Source organism: Amblyomma mixtum, chromosome 2 (assembly GCF_055824585.1).
Source record: "Amblyomma mixtum isolate Tamu chromosome 2, ASM5582458v1, whole genome shotgun sequence".
Taxonomy (NCBI): Eukaryota; Metazoa; Arthropoda; class Arachnida; order Ixodida; family Ixodidae; genus Amblyomma; species Amblyomma mixtum.
In genome coordinates this window covers 39,920,165-39,939,955 of record NC_143013.1, presented here as the reverse complement: position 1 = coordinate 39,939,955, position 19,791 = coordinate 39,920,165, and the positions used below count along the sequence as shown (strand labels likewise).

The window sequence follows — 19,791 nt, the reverse complement described above, 5'->3', positions numbered from 1 at the left end:
ATGACCTAAAAAGCTCTATAAAAGTCATAACACGGAATGTATACGGTATATTGCTGCTTGTAAGTCGACCCCGCAACACGCGCCCCTCGCTGGCCAAAAAAAAGTTGACTTTAAATATACGTTTGTCACCATCTTGCCGAGTGTTGAAGCAATCCCACAATCAGATCCTGCCTTGGCACGCCAGCTTCCTCCTCTTCTGCCCAGTGGTGCTTTTAAGGGATCATGGCTGCCGTTCAGTCTGTGAAACTTGAGCATTCTGTTCTGTTTGGTAGTGGAGTGCTTAGGCACAGCTTGCCCTTTGCCTTGCTGAAGGGTACAGCAAGTTGATTTGAAGACACTCCTTTTGTTCTAAATACAGAGCTTTCAGGGGACTCTTGTGTCTTTATGTCAGGAGGTGACTGATGACTTCATTGTTCCCAATGTGGCTCATTGTTTGAAACTCACAAGATGAGAACAATGTTGGTCAACCTGATACTGAAGATAAGTGTAATATGCCCCTTAGCGATGAATTACCCGGGTATAGTAAGAAAACTTGCAACTTTCCTAGTGGGCATATGAACGCCACATGGCACTGATGTTGACGACAAAGAAAAAAAGGTGCATAACGGAGTAAACTGCCGTGCCCTGTAATTTTCTTCACTTACGTCCTTGTCTATGCTTAGTGCATGCGTGTTGACTAGCCGACGAATTAGCCCCAGTGAAATTTGTTCGCCTTCAGGAGCAACCTGGTCTCTAGGAACACGCTACATACCGTGCTCTAAACTGAGTTCCTTTGTCTCCTTCAACTTTTTTATAATGTGCAGTATGCATGGGTATTTGCAGTGTCAACATTTGTGACAGTTGTGAACACGTGTGTGCAGGCCCGCTGTGATTTTGGGCGTGACCAACCCGTTTTTTGCCAAGACTCTCCAGCACTGGCCTCATGTGTTGAGACTTGGCGATGACCCCCTGCCTGGTGCGTTCTTTTTTTTTTTCATTTGTATCACCAGGCATCTAACATATACTGACACCTGTGGCTGTCATGTAGTGTAGAGCGCTACGAAAAGTGCACCCTGTAATCTTCTCAAAATGCAGTGGCAGAGTGTATTGCTTTTAATATTTTGGCATGAACAAATCAACTTCAGGTTCAGCATTTAATCCCAGCTGTACAACAGCTTCTTATCTCTTTTCTTAGTGTGCCATTGGTCACATATGACTTACGTTTTGAACCTGACAGGCAAAAGGCTACACTGAGCACTGTTGTCAGTTCTTGTGCTGTCTTTTTTTTTTTTTTTTTATAGCAGTAGTGGTAAGTGAGGCAACCACATGGAATGGTTGGATTTCAGTTTTGATTGCGAGACTTCGTCTCGCATCAGCGCATGCTTTGTGTGTTAGAAAAATGCTTGATTTTGAAAATGCTTATTGTCTCTTTCAACCCTTTTTTGTGTGCAAGAAGTATTCGAAGTATTTGCTTTGAAATTTTTAGAAAAAAATTACTATTTGCTTCGAACAAAAAAAAACACTATTCGCACACCCCTACATTTAGTAGAGTTGATTGTTTTTTCGTTGTGGTGCAGTTTTGATGCACAAACTGTTGCAAACATGAAGGCAAGGTGAAACACTAGCGTGTACTTCAAGTAGTGTGTTGTCTAACTGGGAATTTACTGTGCTAGTAACGAGAGCCAGCTGCAGGCAGAAATTTAAACATGTTCAAGACACAAAGCTGTGTGGTACACAGGCCTTCTTTCTTCTCCTTGCATTTGGTAACATTAAAATTCCTTGCAGCCATTTGTAATCTGTCCTGGTTATCTCTATGCTTGACTTCTATGATGACATATACTACCTGTTCTATGTTTGGTGCAGATTTAGCATTTTTTTACTTTGAAGGTACATTGGGACAAACCTAACTTATAAAGAGATATTTAGCCACCATCGGGAAGAGATATTTAGCACCGCCTGTATTTTTTCATTTGTTTTTACATTTGTGTAATGTGCAGCTGAAAGCTGCTAAAACAATTTGAATGTTAAATCCTTTGACACCTAGTGTAAATAAGAGCAGCGTTTGTAAATTATTCTTTTGGTGAATGCTTGTTTGTTATTCCAAGAACATTTATTGCTTTTATGCTGGTTTGTTCTTGATTTGTCTCCTGTTGCTAGTATGCTGTTGTGATTGGTTTTTAAGGATCTTCAGGAGACCACTGGCTCCATTTGAAGTTGTCAAAAAATTTATCCATGAATATAACTGGCGTGTTCAGTCATGGCATTCAGAGCTGTAGCAAACAATATTTAATAGAAATCATATTTTAATGCTACAGAAATGCAGAATCTGCCAAGAAGTGGCTCTTTTGAGATGGTGTTCGTTGGAATTCATGCATGGTTCTCAGCCTATTTGTACATTTTGTAAATACACATTTGTACCGTCTGTAAATGCAAAATTTGTAAAGTACATTTTGTCCTCCTGCGCGGCAGGTATGTCACCCTCTCTGGAAAAATAATGCAAAAAAAAACAAAACAAAACAAAAACAATGCAAGTATTGTGTTCTAAACCAGCTTCTTGAAGTTTGTGGTGGCATTTCGAAAACAGCCAAAATTTTCTGCAGATTCCCCACAGAAGCTCAAGAAGGCAGGCCAGCTGCGCACTTTAGACAGCAAGCCAGGTATGGTCCCCTGCTGTGGTTGTGCGGACTTTTCCAGTAATCGTGCCAGTTGTAAAACCTCTGTAGGGCTCATGTTTTGAAAAATGGCACATTGCTTAGTTTAGGGTTTTGCTGGTTTGCTGATCTTTGCATGACCTGTAATATAGTAAAATAAACGGCTGAGGACTGCTAAAAATTGACAGAATGCTGCCACTGAGGCTGTGGGCAGCACTTTTCTATGTGGTAACCTCCGGCAACTGGTCACTCCAAATGCCTTGTATTCTTAGTTATTATGTTTGTTATTATTTTGCTTTCAGGTGGAAAAGTACAAACAGCCCATTTGAATAGCAGAATGCAGTAGTGTGCCTAATATAAATCTCACAGGGTGGTTAAGAATAATTTGTGTCATCCAAACACGAGCGGAATATATGTTCAGAAACATGCATTCATGCAGATATGTTCATGGCTGATGTTTTTTTTTGGCCTTGCACCATTGCTCACTGCTCACAGTGCATACCGCATGATTAGTGATCACGACATTGACGATGCACAAGCCACACGCCACTGCTCACTGCTTGCTCGCAGTGCATACCGCTCAAAGAATGTAAAACTTAACATACCATTCTGTCTTGTAACATTCTTATACCATTCGGTCTAGGCAAATATGGCAAAAGGTTGCCTGGATCACCTGTCTAGGCATCATTTCCAACAGATGGCTTTGTATATGGAGGCTTTATAACAGCGCATATCATCTGCACATCATAATGATCGGAGTTTTTGAAATGATTATGATTTGAGAACTTTGATTGCCATGTAGAGTACTTTTGTTGCACACGTTAGGCTTTGAAGTGTGCGGAAGGCCATATGAGAACATGAAATGGGAAAACAAGGGATGCAATAGATGCTTTGCTGGTAAAAGATTCCACAGGTGCCAAGGTCATGGTGAGAAACAGATGGGGAAGAGAAGCAATGTGTGTTGAATTACTGGCATGTTGTGTGTTCCCTATTAGTTTAAAAGGAAGAAACAGCACAAAGAAACACAGACACACGAACAAACGACTCACACATGCATTACCAACTAGCTCGGAACCTTGCTCTTCTGTCCTTATTAGTCTTGAACTTTTTTTTTTTTTCTTGTAGCAAATGTTTTCATTGGCTTTTTATACTGCATTGGCTGCCGAAGTTGCTTTCCTAATCATTGGCTAATCACTGTTCTGGTATCTGTGAAGGGTGCTTGAGATTTCGTTAGGGGCTTTTACTAAGGAATATAGTTCTCATAATAGTATAATAATTCATGTGGGGCACAGGAACAGTTCTCATATTTCAGTTCATGCGTAATCATTCACTGTTGGCCAAATTTTTAGGGGAATCCCCCAAGGTGGAGTAGATTTGTAATAAGGGAGTAATTACTCATTGACGTCCACACGAGCGCAGCCATACGGCTACAAAGTAGAGCTATACAGCTTTCTCAGAAACTTCGCAGTTAAAGAAAAATTCGTCCTGATCCGGGGTTCGAACCTGGGACCACCGCTTCACCAGAGCAGTCGCTCTACCAATTGAGCTAACTGGGACAGCAGTCATTCACTGTATGCCATATTTTCTAGTTCAGCCAATGCACAAGAGAGAGAGAGATTTTAATGAATACAGGAGAGGTGTGCCTGGTAATTAACCTGGCATGCTACTTTGATGAGGGTGAAGGAAGAGAGTGGAAAGAGGGGAAAAGGGAATAAAAGAAATTCCATCTGTGCTTGTGGGCACCCTTTTAGTGTCAGTCCCTGTGATTTCTTTCTTTTTTTCCGTTAAGTAACTGTACAGAGAAAAAAAATTGCAGAGAACTTTTGTGTGGTCTCCGCAGGCCTCTACACCCAGTACAAACCATTCCTGCAAAAGGACAAAGTGCTCCTCAAGAAACTTTCAAAGGTGGGCTAGCATGGTTGCTAAAGTAGTGTGTGCAAATGGCCTCAAAACAGTGCTTGCGTGAGTCTGTCCGTTTAGAAATGCTAAGTAGTAGTCATAGCGAGAGAGACAAAATGCCTGCCAAAGAGCTGACAGCAGAGCAGGTTAGTATGCATTTTTATTTTTCCAGTGCTAAACCACAAGGACAGGTCTTCAATACACCTTTTCTGTAAAGACAGTGCCGGTGTCATCCCCACTGTCCTCTTGTTTTCATCTTTTGTCAGTGGAAAAATTTACAATTAGACTCACTCCTGCTGAATCTGTCTGCTGCATTTAAGAATTGTTCCTTGCTTGAGCTCTCTTTTAAAACGTGCATTTTCCTTTTTAGTCAGGTTCTTTCTACGTGTGACCACATTTCATTCTTGCCAAGCTGCCAGAAATCTCTTGTCACCCAGAATGATAGATGAGTTATTGTGAAAAGGGGCTCGGAACATGCATGTTGTGAAGTTGTGAAGAAGTCAACGTGAAAACTAGAAGAGGGACAGAGAAGGCATTCTCGAGCACTGTCCCTCTCTGTTCTTTCTTTGTTCTGTCCCTCTTCTAGTTTTCTTGCTGACATGTTCACGGCATGCAGTACCAACTATTCGATTGAAGATGTAATGAAAACTGCGTGACGAACAAGGACAAAAGTAAAACACACGGGACAGGACCAGCGCCTCTGTGTTCTACTTTTGTCCTTGTTCATCGTGCGTTTTGATTACATCTGCAATCTTGAACCAACTAGCTCAAGCAAGAGTTTTACCAAATATTCTTGGCAGCATGCTCTCCTGAAACAAACATTTTTGTCATCTCTGCATAATTAATGTAGTAGTGGCAATTCTGTAATGTCATAGGGGATTAAAAATGATGCCAGTGCAAGTGAAGGTCGTAACTTGAGAATGAGAGCTTTGGGAAAAGGCAGGTTATGATACCTGGAAAAGAGTAATATAACAGTGGAGAGAGAGACGAGGTCATCATTCATTCCTCTATCCTCTGCAGCCTCAAACTATCCATCGAAAAAGTTAATTCAATATCATTGAGATGAATTTCCGGTGCTGTCTTCACTATTTGTCTGAAGAAGGCAGGAGAATGGCTCATAGTGTACTCGTGGCTATTGCAGCTGAAAACTCTTTCTACTGGCATTTGATGCTTTTTCTGTCTATTTTTGCTTGAAGGTGGTGTTCCTTCTCATGGCACTCTTATTTGCTGCGGCAGCTTTTATGAGCGATGGTGGGCGATTCTTGCCAGGTGTGGTTCCATCTTGCTGCCAAACAGACTCTGAGCCCTTGGTCTTGAATATTTAATGCTGCCCCTTCTCAATGCATTCTTTGTTCCAGAGTTGCTGTCTCTAAGTGGAAGAGTTTGAGGAGTAGCTGATTCTGACTAAGCCTTTGCCCGTTTATGATAGACATACATATATAAAGGCTGCATACGGATATTTGCGCACTCCATCGCCTGTGGGTATTCCTGTGGTGGCATACAAGACCAAGTATTAGTCTACAGCTTAGAGAGAACCACCTTTTCTCCCATTGGATGCACAAAATAAAATACTGAAAGTCAAAGTAATTCCATGTTAATAGAGAAGTGTCCACTATCAGTCATTCTGCTGCCTGGAAAGACAAGTGTCGTGCTGCTGGCACAATCCTTTTTGCCTTCTTCGTCGTTGAAAGTTAATTCAAGAGTATGTGCCCTCCTTCACTCTACTTGTTTTTGCCTTCCTCGCCACTTCACAACATCGGTGCAAACCAGGGCTGGCTGGCTTCGCAATTAACCGCGGCTGATTCCCGCTCCACCGCAGGGGGTGCAGACCAGGAGGCCTAGTGAAGTGCAGAGTGCCCTGCTCAAGCGGTACCTCTTGGAACTCACTCAGAGCTTCATGATTCCCCTGGTTAGTGCTCTTTTCTTTAGATTTTCTTTGTGTGCACTGACATTATGGCTGTAGCAGCTCTCATCATAGTCGGTTCCGAGCTTGGAGGAACAGCTGGTTATGCTACTCTGATGCTGTTGGGTCTGATTTTGCAACGAGGGATATTTTTTGCAGTTGTAGAATTGTTTCAGTTTGGAATGCCAGAGGGCTGAGTGAGAAGTGTTTTGTTGCTTGATTTCTTGAATTCTATGTGCACCTCTTTTTGTTTTTAAGAATGGCTGCAACAGCTGGCAGTGGTCTTAGCTTTGGCTGCACTTTAAATTAATTTATAAAATAATGAGCGTGGTGCATTTTTTCTCGGTTTGTACATTGTGATGGTAGCGATAATTGATGTACAGACTTACGAGATCAGTCTGGGTGCTATGTTTCTTTATTAATTGCTACTTTTGGTAGCCATTTCTGTTCTGGTGTGCCACTCAGCACAATAATACAGTCGACTCTGGATAATTCGAACTCAGAGAGAGCTGAAAATTTGTTCAATTTAGACAGGTTTGAATTAAGCGGATTTTGAATTTATCTAATTGAGGATTTCAAAACATCATTGCAATAAACAATTATTTTCTATCCCTGCTGTAAATTACCTTCATTCTGCCACCATTAATTTTAGGTACCAATTTTATCTTTTAAGAGCTGCCATTTACATTGGTTCTTCTGTTGCCCCCATTTTACCTGATATCTTTTTATCCCATATCAACAAATGCATGAGTGCTCAGCTGACTGACAGTCCTGTGAAGAGGGTGTTCCTTTTTGTCTATGATTATTTTGTTGTTTTTAATAGAACCACCGCTTTTAACTTTAATGAAGCAGTGGCTAATGCTCTTAGTGTTTTTGGAAGCAGTTCTGAAGGTCTCGCCTGGTTACGCAGATTTTGCAGAAGGTCTTGCAGATTTTGCTTCAAGTGGGCAAATTCCCATTCCTTGATATTTAGTTTGTTTTTTCGAATAACAGACATGGTTGTTGGGTTCCAACCCTTGATGTAAGAAAATTGTCATGCCATTCAGCAATGCCTATTTTCTGAATTAGCCACGCAGAGCATTCTGTGATGAGTTCATGCTGCTCTCCCAAAACCTTGCAAACACCGTGAGCAGGTCAGCTTTGATAAACAAGTGCAGTGTTTGACAAGCGCTGGCTATTCTTGCCTCCTGATAACTTTTGTTAACGAATCCCTGCTTCAGAAGCTGAAACATACTTGCAGCGAGGAGGTACCTAGCCAGCAAAAAGACACGGGGCCTGTTGCAGTTATCCTGTGCATGCACATGTTGGTGCACACTATAAAGAAAGTTGGCAGTCACTGTGGTGTGACTGCTATCTTTTCAGTGCCATGGAAACTTGCAGAGATTTGCTCCATGATGATGATGTGACCACAAAAATGCAGAGCAAATTATGAAAAGTGGTTTGCCGACTGCCAATCTGATGTGATATATGACACCCCTCTTACATGTGGATGTGTCTACTTTGGCCAATCTGGTCGATGTCTTAATGAGAGTGCACACAGGTGCAAGCACTCCTTGGAGAATAACTCAAAAGGTCACCTGCCAGACCATTGCAAGGCATGTGATTCTCATTGTATACGCAGCTTAGAAAGAACCATGTTTATCAGTAAAGGTACAGAAAGATTGGAAAGGGAATTTATTGAGACCTAGTACACAAAGAAAGCTGGGTACAGTTTGCATGGGTACATTGTCTATAGGACTTGGTGGCAAGTTACTGGGTTTGTTAGGAGGACACTTGTAGATTTAGCAGCGCACTGAATGGCCACGTTTCCTTTTTCTGGTGCTATGTTTGTACCCTTCTTTCTTTTTGTGCAGTCTATTTTACTCTGTATACATCGCTATTTTGCATTGCCATGGTCCTTTTCTTTTTTTGTCTTGCCTGATGACACCACGGTCGCATACTGAGAGGGTGGTGCATTGCTGCAATATATCGATTGGTAGTCCGTGGCTGTGCTGACCTTCTTGTTCATCCCCTTCGCCCTTGTTTTCTTGTTTTTTTTTTTTTCGTGCCTTGTTAGCCATGATACACTGACAGATCGCAAATTAAATTCATCTCCTGCAGGAACGTTACATGGCCAGTCTCATGCCTCTTCAGAGGAACATCTCTCCATACAAGGTACAGAATTGTGCATTTTGTGATCCCATTGTCCTACAAGTTGGCTTTGTGGTTGAACGAGAGCAGCAAAGATTTAGGACTGAAACTACCTGACACTTGCGATTCTTGCTCAGCGTACAGGGGGAATCGTTGAGTTGGGTCATTGCCAAGGCAGGGTAATTGGTGGATTGCCCTTCACCTAAATGGTTTAAGCCATGGTGAAGAGAGGTTGTTCAGATGGTTCTTTATAATCACAAAGTGAACAAGGGAGGGAAAATCTCGGGGTGCTTGCGAACATTTCGACAAGAGGACCTGTCTCCGTCTGGGCCATGTCATGTCTTTTAGCCAGTGATTGCCCTGCGGATGCTCATTTCCGTACATGGTACACCCATGAAGCCCACTGTGGTGTGCTCATCCCCACCGATTGTGAGATGCAGAGCCAAGACTAGCGGATCATTTAAAAGTTTTGTCTGCCTCCGTGTCTCCAGGGCACACCTTCATTGAAACCATTCAACCAAGACGACTTCCTCCGAAGCTTAGACACAGCTGGTCCCCAGTTGACCACAGGCATCAAAGGCGACTGGGCAGCACTCTACAGGCAAGAACCTCGTGCACTTTATTTTTGAAGTGCTATTTGATGACTGACATCATACATCTCCCCCAGAAGTATCATTTAGTTATCTTACATTATAATGCAATCTACTTGCACCACATCAGTAGCATCATTGGTGTTAGACAGAGGGGACCATATGAAGAAACTGTTGCTACTGTCTTCAAAATGTAAAGTGGCATTATGCAGCTATTAAGCTGTGAAATTGGACCTTTATTAGATTGTTAGTGGAGAGGATCATAAAGTTGATGTTCACATAGAGATGTTCACAGGACAAAGTGGAAGCATTCGGTTTAAAGAACTGTGAATGCCCCACTGGTCGCTGAATCTAGTTTGCAACTGCAGTTGTCTGAAGATGAAACTCATTTTCGTGTGAGCCGACACAGCAGGTACACAACATTCGTTTCTAGAGTTTTTCAGATTTGATCCCGAATTCTATTTCCTTGCCACTGTTGACATGCTAATAGGCAACAGGTCTCGTGATCACAAGTATGTTTTAATGTTATTGCGCAGGAGGTTTTTCAAGAGCAGCAACTTCATTGGATGGTACCAGGGACGGCGGAAAGAAGCCTCTCAGAAACTGCAAGCTTTGCACGCCGAAGCCATTTCAGATGCCGTAAGTGATTCAGATCACTTTGATTGTGCTCATGAACGTTAGCACTGTATAGATGCAAGCAAAGCTGTATTGCGTACAGTGAGAAGTAGCCTTGTACATGGTAGATGCCTTTCCCAACCTGTGGCATTGCTTTTCTTTTCCATACATAATCATTAATATTTCGGTAACTGTAACTGCATGAGCTCCAGACTCTGTCGCTAGAAATGTATGTTGCTGTAAGTGAGGTACTCTAGCCGACATTTCATTTGTGAGAGTAATCATTAACAGCTACAGAGCTAAAAAGTTAAGCCGCATAAATGACTTTAAAGATTTTGAATTATGCATAAGAGGCAACATATTTTTTTATGATGAAAATTTGTGGGCGCGAACAAACAAAAGACAGAGAAGAAACCACAGGACAAGCGCCTTCTGGTTTCTTCTCTGTCTTTTGTTTGTTCGCGCCCACAAATTTTCATCATGAACAACCTACAACTAGCCCAGCTTTCCATTCTGTTGAACTATATTTTTTTTAGTACGAACAGTAAAAACCCATTGTACAAATTACAGTTTTTGGAGCTGATAGATGATGAAAAGCATGGTCCACAATAACATGTGCAGAGCACTTCTCTCTCATGGTCATAAAATTTGCATAAGGGACATCGACACCCACCCGAGCACGCCATTGAGGCTACAAAGCCAAGCTGTGCAGTTTTTCGACTCGAATCTTCTCGGTTGAATGTCAACGTGTCCTGGTCCGGGACTCGAACCCGGGACCACTGCCATACTAGGGCAGTAGCTCTGCCAACTGAGCTAACCAGGATGCTCAGCTGCATAGCTTCCCTCTGTATCCATACAGCTGTGCTTAGGTGGATGTTCCCTTTCAAATATTGACTCTAGCTTGAGGGGTAAGCATATTGGGACAATGTTTGTGTGCTGTGACCCATGCAAGAAAGGTTCCTTGCCTTTTGTGCGTGATAGGGTCTGTTAGCTGATCCTTTGTTCCGGTTGCCGGGCAAGTGTTGCAAGACACCCACTGCCTGTCGAGAGCACCGATATGGCTAGTGTGCCAATTAGACGGGACTACTTCAGGGGGCATGTCAAAAGCTGCTGTAGCTAGCTGTCTTGGTAACTGACTTGATTAATCTGCAGGCCAGATATGTAAAAGCATGCCGGGTTCTAAGAACTCTGAAATGGCTGTATGAAATTTTTGTAATGCAGACACAGAAGGTCCCACATTTTTCTGCACAGGATTTGCTACTCTGGACAAGGGATAAGGAGGAGGTTGAAGTTGTTGACCTGGTCCTCAGGCTAAAGGACAAACTGGTAAGTGCATGCCATAACAATATCTTCTGTCTGGGCCATCACCGTGTAATAAATCATGAAGCACGGGTGAGCATCAGTTCTGCTGGTGCCATCAGAACAAATAGTTTTTCGCATCAACACCCTCTCATTTATACGGGGTGCAATTTAAATGAAGACAAGTTTCAACAAAAAGAAGAAATAATAAAAGATTTACAAAAATAGAATATGCTGATGAGACGTGTGCTTCCTACACTGCTAGAAATTGCCACTATAACTGAGCGCAAAACTAATTGCACAACAAAATGTGCAGTGTCCAGTTGAGTGTTGTAACGGAAAGAAATTGATGCAGTGTTCACTCGTCTCTGGGCAGAAAGGTTTGGAATCTTTTTATAGAAAATCGTGGCACGCTTCCTCTCGCTTATTTTGAATCATGTCAGTGTTTTACTGGTGCAGTTCTGTACTTTGTTGCACAATCAGATATTATTATATGTCAGAATATTGACTGTGTTGGGCAAGTTGATGGCATGTGCAATGGCTGTTGACCTGCTTAAACATCTGCACTATTGTGTTGATTCTGAAAGGTGGCTTCTGACCTCTGAATAGAGCTGCAGAAACCCAAGCTGTGTAGTGAGTGAAGCTTCCAGGTGTAAAAGTAGAGCAGAAATGGTGGTGTTTGCTTTGTCTTTCAGAGAGTATTATGAGGCTGTAAAGTAACAAAGTTTACTAACAGCATCATTTGGAACAGAAATGAAAGGAGTCGAAACGTGCCATCAGATGCGAAAGCACCAGTTGCGTGGCAAGCTTTTGAGTCTGGCTTTCTGCAATTGGTCCCTTGTGCTGAGAATTGTGGTTCTGAGACTAGAAAATGTTTGTGTCAGGCAATAATTTTGAAAGGTGGCACTTTGGCTCTTTGCTTCCTCCTTGAAAATTCAGGGCAAGACTCACAGTGTGGGTAAATTCCACTAAAATGTGGAGGCATAACTGCCCTGTTTAGGCACCACCCATAGAAGGGAACTATTCCGTTGGCACCATTTGTGGCAGGATTCTGAGAAGTATCAGTGTGGTCTGCAGATGGCTGTGGTTTGACTACTTGGTAGCTGTTCAATTTGTTCTGTGCCATGTTGCGCAATGCTAGCACACATGCATCCTTCGGCAACTTGTGAGGATTTTTTGTGTGCAAGTAGGGTTGGTAGTCTTCCAGGGCAAGTGCCACTGAAGAAAATGCTATGTTGGGACGAACAACTCGTGTTGCCAAAGTGGATTAGGCATGCTGTGGCATGCTCCGGTTCCTGGCTCCTGTTATTATAGCTGACCATTCCACTGGAACCCATTTGTCATGCTGCAAGAATTTTGAACTGCCTTTCAAGCCAAGATAAAGTAATTATCTTCAGCTGCATGCAGTACAAGTCACAGGAATGGATAGCTTAGATTATCAGATCATCCCGAGGCACATTCCTCCAGCCTGCCACATTGCACGGTAAGGGGGAAATTGCAGAGTAGGCTTGCAAGCGTATGGAGCTATTTGAACAATTAGCCTTTTGTAAGAGGGATTGAATCCCCATGCTTTTATCAAACACCAAGGTTTAAAGCTTACGAACCATATTAAGATTTTCGGTCCGTGGCGCGTTGTTCAGAGGAGCCAAGAAATGAATTGTGTACATCATGAGAGCAGGGGGATTTGAAATGAATTACAGCACAGCCAGAAAAGTTTGAACGTCAGACTTGCACTATTCTATGAAAGGTGCAGGGAGTTGGCCTGTGCAGGAAGCACAGATAACACCGCCCCCCACCAACTACACTCATCGGGGACGTTGGGAGTGAGCGTTCCGTTTACTATAATAAAGGAGAGGAGGTGCCATGCATTCACACCAGTCATTCAGTGTTCTCTTTTGGATCTGTTCCCTTCCATTCCGAGCAACACATGCAGCACTGCCATCCGTCTAGTCTTCTATCTTTTTATACTGTGGTTGATTTTGTCCTTGCAACTGGCATTGGCAGTTTTGCATCAGTGCCGTTGTTTAGTATTAGCTTCAATGTAGGGATCAACAAGCAGTTTAAGATTCTCTCATTTGCAGAGCATATATAGGTTCTTGTACGTCATTGTGGCATAATTAGGGGTGTGTACAGCCTTTCTCAAAATGTGCAGACAAAAACTATCTTACTGTGAAGTTACTGCTGTACAATAGCGACCACTTGAACGGCTGGTCCATTTGCCATTTTCTTGCTCCTATCATCATACAGTTGTATCGCTGCTTTAGTTTGGTGCCGTCATGGAGTATACCTGGTACTTCTGTTTTGGCATTTTCCATGCGCAGTTTTCACCACATAACTTTCAGACCATAAAGTGTGGGGGCCGCCGCAGTGGCTCAGGGGTTATGGTGCTTGGCTGCTGACCCGAAAGGCGCGGGTTCGATCCCGGCCGCGGCGGTTGAATTTCGATGGAGGCGAAATTCCAGAGGCCCATGTATTGTGCGATGTCAGTGCACGTTAAAGAACCCCAGGTGGTCAAAATTTCCGGAGCCCTTCACTAAGACGTTCCTCATAGCCCGAGTCGCTTTTACCCCCATAAACTAAATAAAATAGTGTGGCCCACAGACTTGAAGGTGCTGTTAGTTACATGCTTGAGCATTAATGCGCACGACATGAAAAACAGTTACTGATTACATGCTGTTGCAAGCACCACTCCACCTCATAAAGCACTTTGTAATTTCATATTCGTTATGCACATTAATTACGGGTTTCATAGCCGTAATAAAAAGTCTGCTTCCTGAGTATGCGATTCTTTGCGAGGTAGGGGAGTCCTGAATGAGGCCATTAACAACAGTTACCAGTGGGCATCATAGAAGCCCTTTTATGTACAAGTTTCCTTCTTGGTCCACTAACAGCAAGCCACACAAACAGTTTTGATACCACCAGGTCCTTTCGATCCTTTCCTGCAACATTACGGGGAGGGAGAAAGAGCGCCTTGTACACCGCTTAGTGTGACCGCACCACGGCACCATTCAATACGAGTCGTGCTAAAGCACTATAAAGTGCCGAACTTCTGTCTTAGAAGTTCACGGAGTCTTAGCCCTTAAGCTGCATATCGGCTACAAGAGCCAGAGTATTGCAGGTCTCTGAATTAATTTCCACTACTTGCGGTTCCTTACAGGGACAGTACAAAGATGCATCAAACCAAGCAAGGTACTAGGCTAGATGATTGGTTTAGTTTATGGGGTTTAACATCCCAAAGCGACCAAGGCTATGAGAGACGCCGTAGTGGAGGGCTCCGGAAATTTCGACCACCTGGGGTTCTTTTAACGTGCAGATGAATATATCATTCCTCAGGAATACACCGTCTTTCCTGTGTGGAAAGGTGGCTGCATTGCTTAGAAAATTGTGAATGAAATACCCCATATCCTCCCGCATTCACAGGCCCCCAACCAGAGGAGGTTATGTAATTTACGCGATGCATGTTTGCTGGAACTTTCTGGCCAGACCGCCAGTTCCAAGCCTGAATGCTGTTGAAAGCTTGCGGTTCTGAACTTGCTGCGTACAACAGCTACACACGGCCAGAGTACACAGAATGCGAGGCAAAAGACGTGGCGCTCATGTTTGCGTCTTTCTTTGTTGTGTGTTTCATGCGAGACTTCTCATTCTTGGTTTTGCTTTTCTTGTATTTCACCAGTGCTTGCCCATGACAGTGAAATAGCTTGGCATGAAAAAGTGACAAACCAATTGTGTTGCCATTAGCAGTTGTGGGAATCCGCTAGGGATGTCACATGTGTACATCCTGTGTACAAGTTTCCTGCTTATGATCAGTAACACTTTTCAAATGAACCTGGTACTACCTTCCCTGGTGGTATTAAAACACTGCAGCTGCCTCGGGCGTAAAAAAATGCGGAAGTTTCACAACTTCCCTGGCCACATGGATCCGCGAGGCATCTAGGTGGCAGAGCACAAAGTACTGGAGCAGGGAAGCTGTGCAGAAGTAGCTACACAGTGTCCTGCATGAGAAGGGAAAAACTTCCCGGGCATGCAGTTTTTCAGCAGTTTGTCAGCAATGATTGTCCTCTCTAGCCTTTAACATTCATGAGTAAGGCAATATGGAATTGGCAGGCAGTCAGAGAAAGCACACAAAGTCACGTTGCCTCCACTTCACGCCTAGTAGAATGCTTCACCACTGACTAGCCATAGTTATTACTCTCTGCTACCAAAGCTGAGCATGGGTTAAAGAAAATGGCACACAAGTACTAAGCAAAATGTTCCAAGCACAGAACATTGTATATAGTGCAAACTGCCATGATGCTAAAGGCAGCATGGTGATGGTGATTATACTTGCATGGCAAGAACTGGTGTGGCTAAGGTTCCTATGCTGATACTTCTGTAGTTACGCACACAGTGACTGCTCCTTGCTTTCATGTTACAGTATTGCAGAGCTAAGATCTTGCATAATCATATTTCAACTCTTGCAAGTAGCTGCATTTATTTAATTCTTTTTTCATATCTAACAAAATTCTCAATTTTAAAAAAGTTTGTTTGCAAGAGGCATTCTTTTGCACGTGTCCTCACCTTCCCTTACGCGAGCAAACCTGCAAAAATCTGAAAACAAGCTTTTTTTTCACAGGTGTCTGGTGAGAAGGGCAGCTTGCCAGTAACACCACAAACCATGGCCAAGCTACGAAGGCATGTACAAGCCATCGTCTCTGGGCTTCCCGAAGACTTGCAGCAGGTGCTTGCATCAAGCCGGTGACATCATCCTTGTAAAAAAAAGAAAAGAAAAGAAAAGAAAAAAAACTGACACAGAACAAAACTAGCACTGACCTCTTCACAGCCACTGTGTCGTCTGTTGCGCACCAAGCGGTGGAACTACTTACGTGTCTCACGAGCATCACAGAACACACTATTGCCACGTGCGCTGCTAACACGGGCTCACCACATGCAGAGCCCCAGGTCTGTCGATGACGGGGCGAATTATCTGCACTAGTGCACACGACCTCGGGGCAAGCAGGGTGCTCAGAAGGCAGCAGGCATTGTGCAACCAAACATGGCCACAACAGAAGCAGTGGTGAACGAAGCATCTTCAGCGGTGGCAGGGCAGGCACCACACACCCAAGAGCCAGCTGGGCCAAGTGCACTGGCCGCACCACAGACAACAGGGGACACACATTCACCAGAGGGGAGCGTTTATTTTATATACTCAGCAGAGAAAGCAGGGTGAGGTGACCGGGAGGGAGAGAGGAAGGGGGTGAGAAGAGAGCTATTTATCTGGGTTCGGGGCCACCACCACCACAATGTGGTCCTCGTCCAAGCTCTGGATGTTGGGGCAGGCTCTGTGCAATACCCGCAGGGCAAAGTCGCATGGAGGAAAAGCATATACTATGCCTCCTGGAACAGATATGACGCCAGCCGCCTTCTTCTGCTTGAGGTAACTGACCAGGTTCTGGAGCACGGGGTGGCTGGCCTCCTGGCTTCCTGTCTCGCGACCCAGAGCCACCAGGATGGAGCACACGCCTTGCGACAGCCGCCGCTCGACCTCTGTCAGCTTGGTGGCATCTAGTCGCAGCCGCTGAGTTATCCGGAGAGTCTGTTCAACCAGCATGCCTTCAGCAGGCTCCTTGGCGCAAAGAACCATACGCGCGGGAAAGGCGTTGCTCTTGAGTACCAGCAGTCCTTGCCAAACCGTGCATCCACGTCCCAACTCTTGCAGGCTCGTCGCACCCCGGGCTGTCCCGTTTTCGCGTTTTGCGGACGCCGAACTCGAGGGACTCGGCGGGCTGCGGGGCCGCCAGCCAGGTCCCCCGGGTGCCGGAGGCATGGACACGTACGATGCTTCCCAGCGCCTGTCGTCGTACCTACCTGGCCAGTTGGGGTCTGTAAACTCTGCCGGCGGCCGGAACGGCTCGGAGGTGCCTGGGTATGCTGTGTACAGACTCGCGGGGTCAGGGTGGGCAAAGTCTACCCGCAACCTCTTGTCGGGTCCCCCCAGCGGGGCACCACGCATTTGCTGACACGCTGCCTGTGCAGCATCAATACTGTCATACTGAATGTAAGCGTGCGAATCGCCCTTAACGAATTCGATCTTGCGGATGACGCCGAACCGGTCAAACTCTCTTTCGAGCATCGACATGGAGGTCCACCCACCCAGGCCGCCCACCCAGATGCGTGTGGACGGCGTGGCCTTGCCATAGCCAATCTTGCACTGGAACTTGCCGATGTACTGCCCCGACATCTCGACCTTGGCGCGGTGTGCCATGTCCAGGTTCACAAACTTGATGAAGGCGTACGCGTTGCCCTGACCCGGCGGCGGGCGCTTGATGTCGATGTCCTCGACGACCCCGTAGCGCGTGAAGATGCGCCGCAGGTCCGTCTCGGTGATGGGCACCTCGAGGTTGCCCACGAAGAGCGTGCGCGTCGCCTTGTCGTCGTCCTCGGGCGGCACATGGTGCAGGTAGTTGGGGAACTTTTCCTTCTTGGTCTCGTCGCGGCGGAAGCGCGGTGGGAAAGGCCGCTCGATGGGCCGCATGTCCATGGCGGGCGGCGGCGGAGGCGGAGGGGGCGGCGGCGGAGGTGGCGGCGGCTGCAAGCGGTGGTGCTCGAGCCGCATCCGCCGCGGCACAGGTGACGACGGCGGGTGGTGGTGGTGGTGGTGGTAGTCCGGCGGCGGGCTCTGGCTGCGCTGGCGGACCCGCATCACGGGCTCCAGCTGGATGGCCTTGTCGAAGACCACGGCCCGCTGCTTGGTGTGGCGCGCGTCCTTGGCGTCCTCGTACGACTGGAAGTAGATGTAGGCCACGCGCTCGCCGCCCTCGTGGCACACCTTGACCGAGACGTCGCCGTAGCGCCGGAACAAGTCCTGCAGCGTGTCGCGCATCACCGGGTCGTTGACCTTGTGGCTCAGGTTGGTGGCGCAGAGCACCTTGTAGCCGCTGTAGGGCGGGCTCCGGTCCACCTTGAGCCGGTAGTCGTCGAACGAGGGGATCCGGTCCGCCGAGGCGTCGCGGCCCCGGCGCCGATGCTCGGGCGGAGACTTGTTGGAGCCGCGCCGGTCCCGCCGATCGGGCGTCCCCCGAGGGCTGTCGTCGTAGCGAGCCATGGACCGCTTGCTGCTTCTGCCCGGCGAGTCCCTGTCTTGTTTTTTCATCCCTCACGCACACACACCACGGCCGCAGCGATCACTTCACCCCCGAGTCTCAGCAGGAGCGGCAAGACACTGCACAAAATCAACACACAACAAAACACCGCCATCTTGGTTGACCGACTCAATAGGGCGAGCACTGCGGCCCACATCACCAAAACTCCAAAGACCCAGCGGCACAGACCGGGTACACCGGGCCCTAGGACACGAAGCACTGTTAGTAGTACTGCGGCACATCCCGAGTAACGTGCACATGCCGGGAGGAAGACACGGCCTTAGGGGCCGCCGACGACTCGTAGGCCTAGCAGTACAGTTGATATGCGGGGCGACGATCACTGCATTGAATCGGAACTGCACGATCGTGGGACAGGCTGTGCGGTGCGCAGTACGTTCACCAATTACGGCATGTGAGCAACACATCGCGAACGATTAAAGGTCGCCAGTGCGTCATCCCTGGCGCAAGCACTCCAGCCGCGCGCACACAATGCCGGCCACGGCCTCAATTTTTTCCCAAGGGCGAGGCACAATTCCCAAGCATACCACACGCGCGCACACACAAAACCATTCTTAACGAGAACAAGCAGCAGTGATCACTGAACGCACTGAGGACAAAAATGTAAAATGCATCTCACTAGACAAAGTAGAAACAAACAGCACGATACACACTACCACTGAGCTTCCCGGTCGTTCAGTCGGCGCGCTGTCGCCGATCCGTCCCGCTGTTGCGCCGCTGCTCGCCGTGCAGTCTAGACGCACACGTTGGTGCGGTGCCTTCGATTTTTGCTCCGCTGTTCTTGCCGACGGCTCCACGAAAGCTCGCAACGTCGAGGCGATCTAACCAGCTAAATGGCACCGGTTAGGCTTAAGGGCGCCAAAACCTGCAAGAGAAACGTCGGGGCAACGGTGGAGGTCAGAATGGCGGCGCAGCAGTGACTGGTGCTCTCTGCTGGAGAGCTCCCTCGATATTATTTCCCTGGCGCTGTGCCGAATTTTCCCTAGGTGCTGACGAACGCGTCGATTGCAGGGCGGCGGCAGGAGCCACAGATTACATGCCTGGGATACGACGGACACTCACAGCAGTTAATTTCATACACCTTTCCGCATACAAAACGTCGCACCGATGTTACACGTGAGAAATCGAGGCCAGTACGAGCTCGCTCGCTCGCTGGCACAACGAAACAAGCCAAGCTACGGTGGGAATCGGTTAGCCCCCACCTAACAGCACAGTTCTTACTGTTACGAAAGGTGGCGCTGACAAAATCATAAAAAAACGCTGCAAGAAAAATATAATTTCGGCTTTTTCTTGCAAACATATAAATATACTTATTTTATTTAGGTGTATAAGAAATATATCTTTGTGTCTTGTAAATAAAGTTAAATAATACGGAGGTATGAATTTGCCGGAAACAAAACATTATGTTTTCATATTTTGAACCAGACGTAGACTATTTCCTTTCCTCAGAAACCAAAACCAAGACGTTTCGCTCGCAAAAAGGTAGAGGTGTCGATTATTTCTAGGGGCCATAGTTTATCAAAACGCTCCAAGAAAAAATCTCGTGTGAGCAAGACGTTGGTGAGAGGGACCGTAGCGAAGCGAATGCC

At 46.1% G+C, this 19,791-nt stretch overlaps 2 protein-coding genes and 1 non-coding gene across 6 annotated transcripts in view; 1 reads left to right on the top strand and 2 right to left on the bottom strand.

Annotated features, from left to right (window-relative positions):
- The window catches only part of LOC149359061 (protein DENND6B), a 28,195-nt gene extending 12,351 nt beyond the window's left edge, over nt 1–15,844 (top strand). For all 3 annotated transcript variants that reach the window (XM_089571265.1, XM_089571266.1, XM_089571264.1), the window contains 9 exons: nt 861–955; nt 2,580–2,636; nt 4,471–4,535; nt 6,349–6,438; nt 8,533–8,586; nt 9,054–9,163; nt 9,689–9,791; nt 11,019–11,093; nt 15,679–15,844. In XM_089571265.1, the coding sequence (XP_089427391.1) occupies nt 861–955; nt 2,580–2,636; nt 4,471–4,535; nt 6,349–6,438; nt 8,533–8,586; nt 9,054–9,163; nt 9,689–9,791; nt 11,019–11,093; nt 15,679–15,804 (775 nt within the window). In that variant the 3' untranslated portion in view covers nt 15,805–15,844. The remainder of the gene's footprint in view (nt 1–860; nt 956–2,579; nt 2,637–4,470; nt 4,536–6,348; nt 6,439–8,532; nt 8,587–9,053; nt 9,164–9,688; nt 9,792–11,018; nt 11,094–15,678) is intronic.
- Nucleotides 10,517–10,590, bottom strand: TRNAT-AGU (transfer RNA threonine (anticodon AGU)). Its single transcript has one exon. It is a non-coding gene; the product is annotated as a tRNA-Thr (tRNA).
- A 376-nt stretch (nt 15,845–16,220) lies between the features above and the next one.
- nito (RNA-binding protein spenito) lies at nt 16,221–19,416 on the bottom strand. 2 transcript variants are annotated; one of them, XM_089571262.1, is made up of 2 exons: nt 18,856–19,416; nt 16,221–18,264 (listed from the first exon to the last, which is right to left on the bottom strand). In XM_089571262.1, the coding sequence occupies exon 2, from the start codon at nt 18,193–18,195 to the stop codon at nt 16,312–16,314; it is 1,884 nt and encodes a 627-aa protein (XP_089427388.1). In that variant the 5' UTR covers nt 18,196–18,264; nt 18,856–19,416; the 3' UTR covers nt 16,221–16,311. The 2 variants fall into 2 exon arrangements, with proteins under 2 accessions (XP_089427388.1, XP_089427389.1); XM_089571263.1 differs by having other exon boundaries at nt 18,859–19,416.
- Nucleotides 19,417–19,791: the final 375 nt, after the last annotated feature.

What these genes read in the sequence shown, in the direction of transcription:
- nito (XM_089571262.1), bottom strand. Translation starts at nt 18,195, where the DNA reads ATGAAAAAACAAGACAGGGACTCGCCGGGCAGAAGCAGCAAGCGGTCC.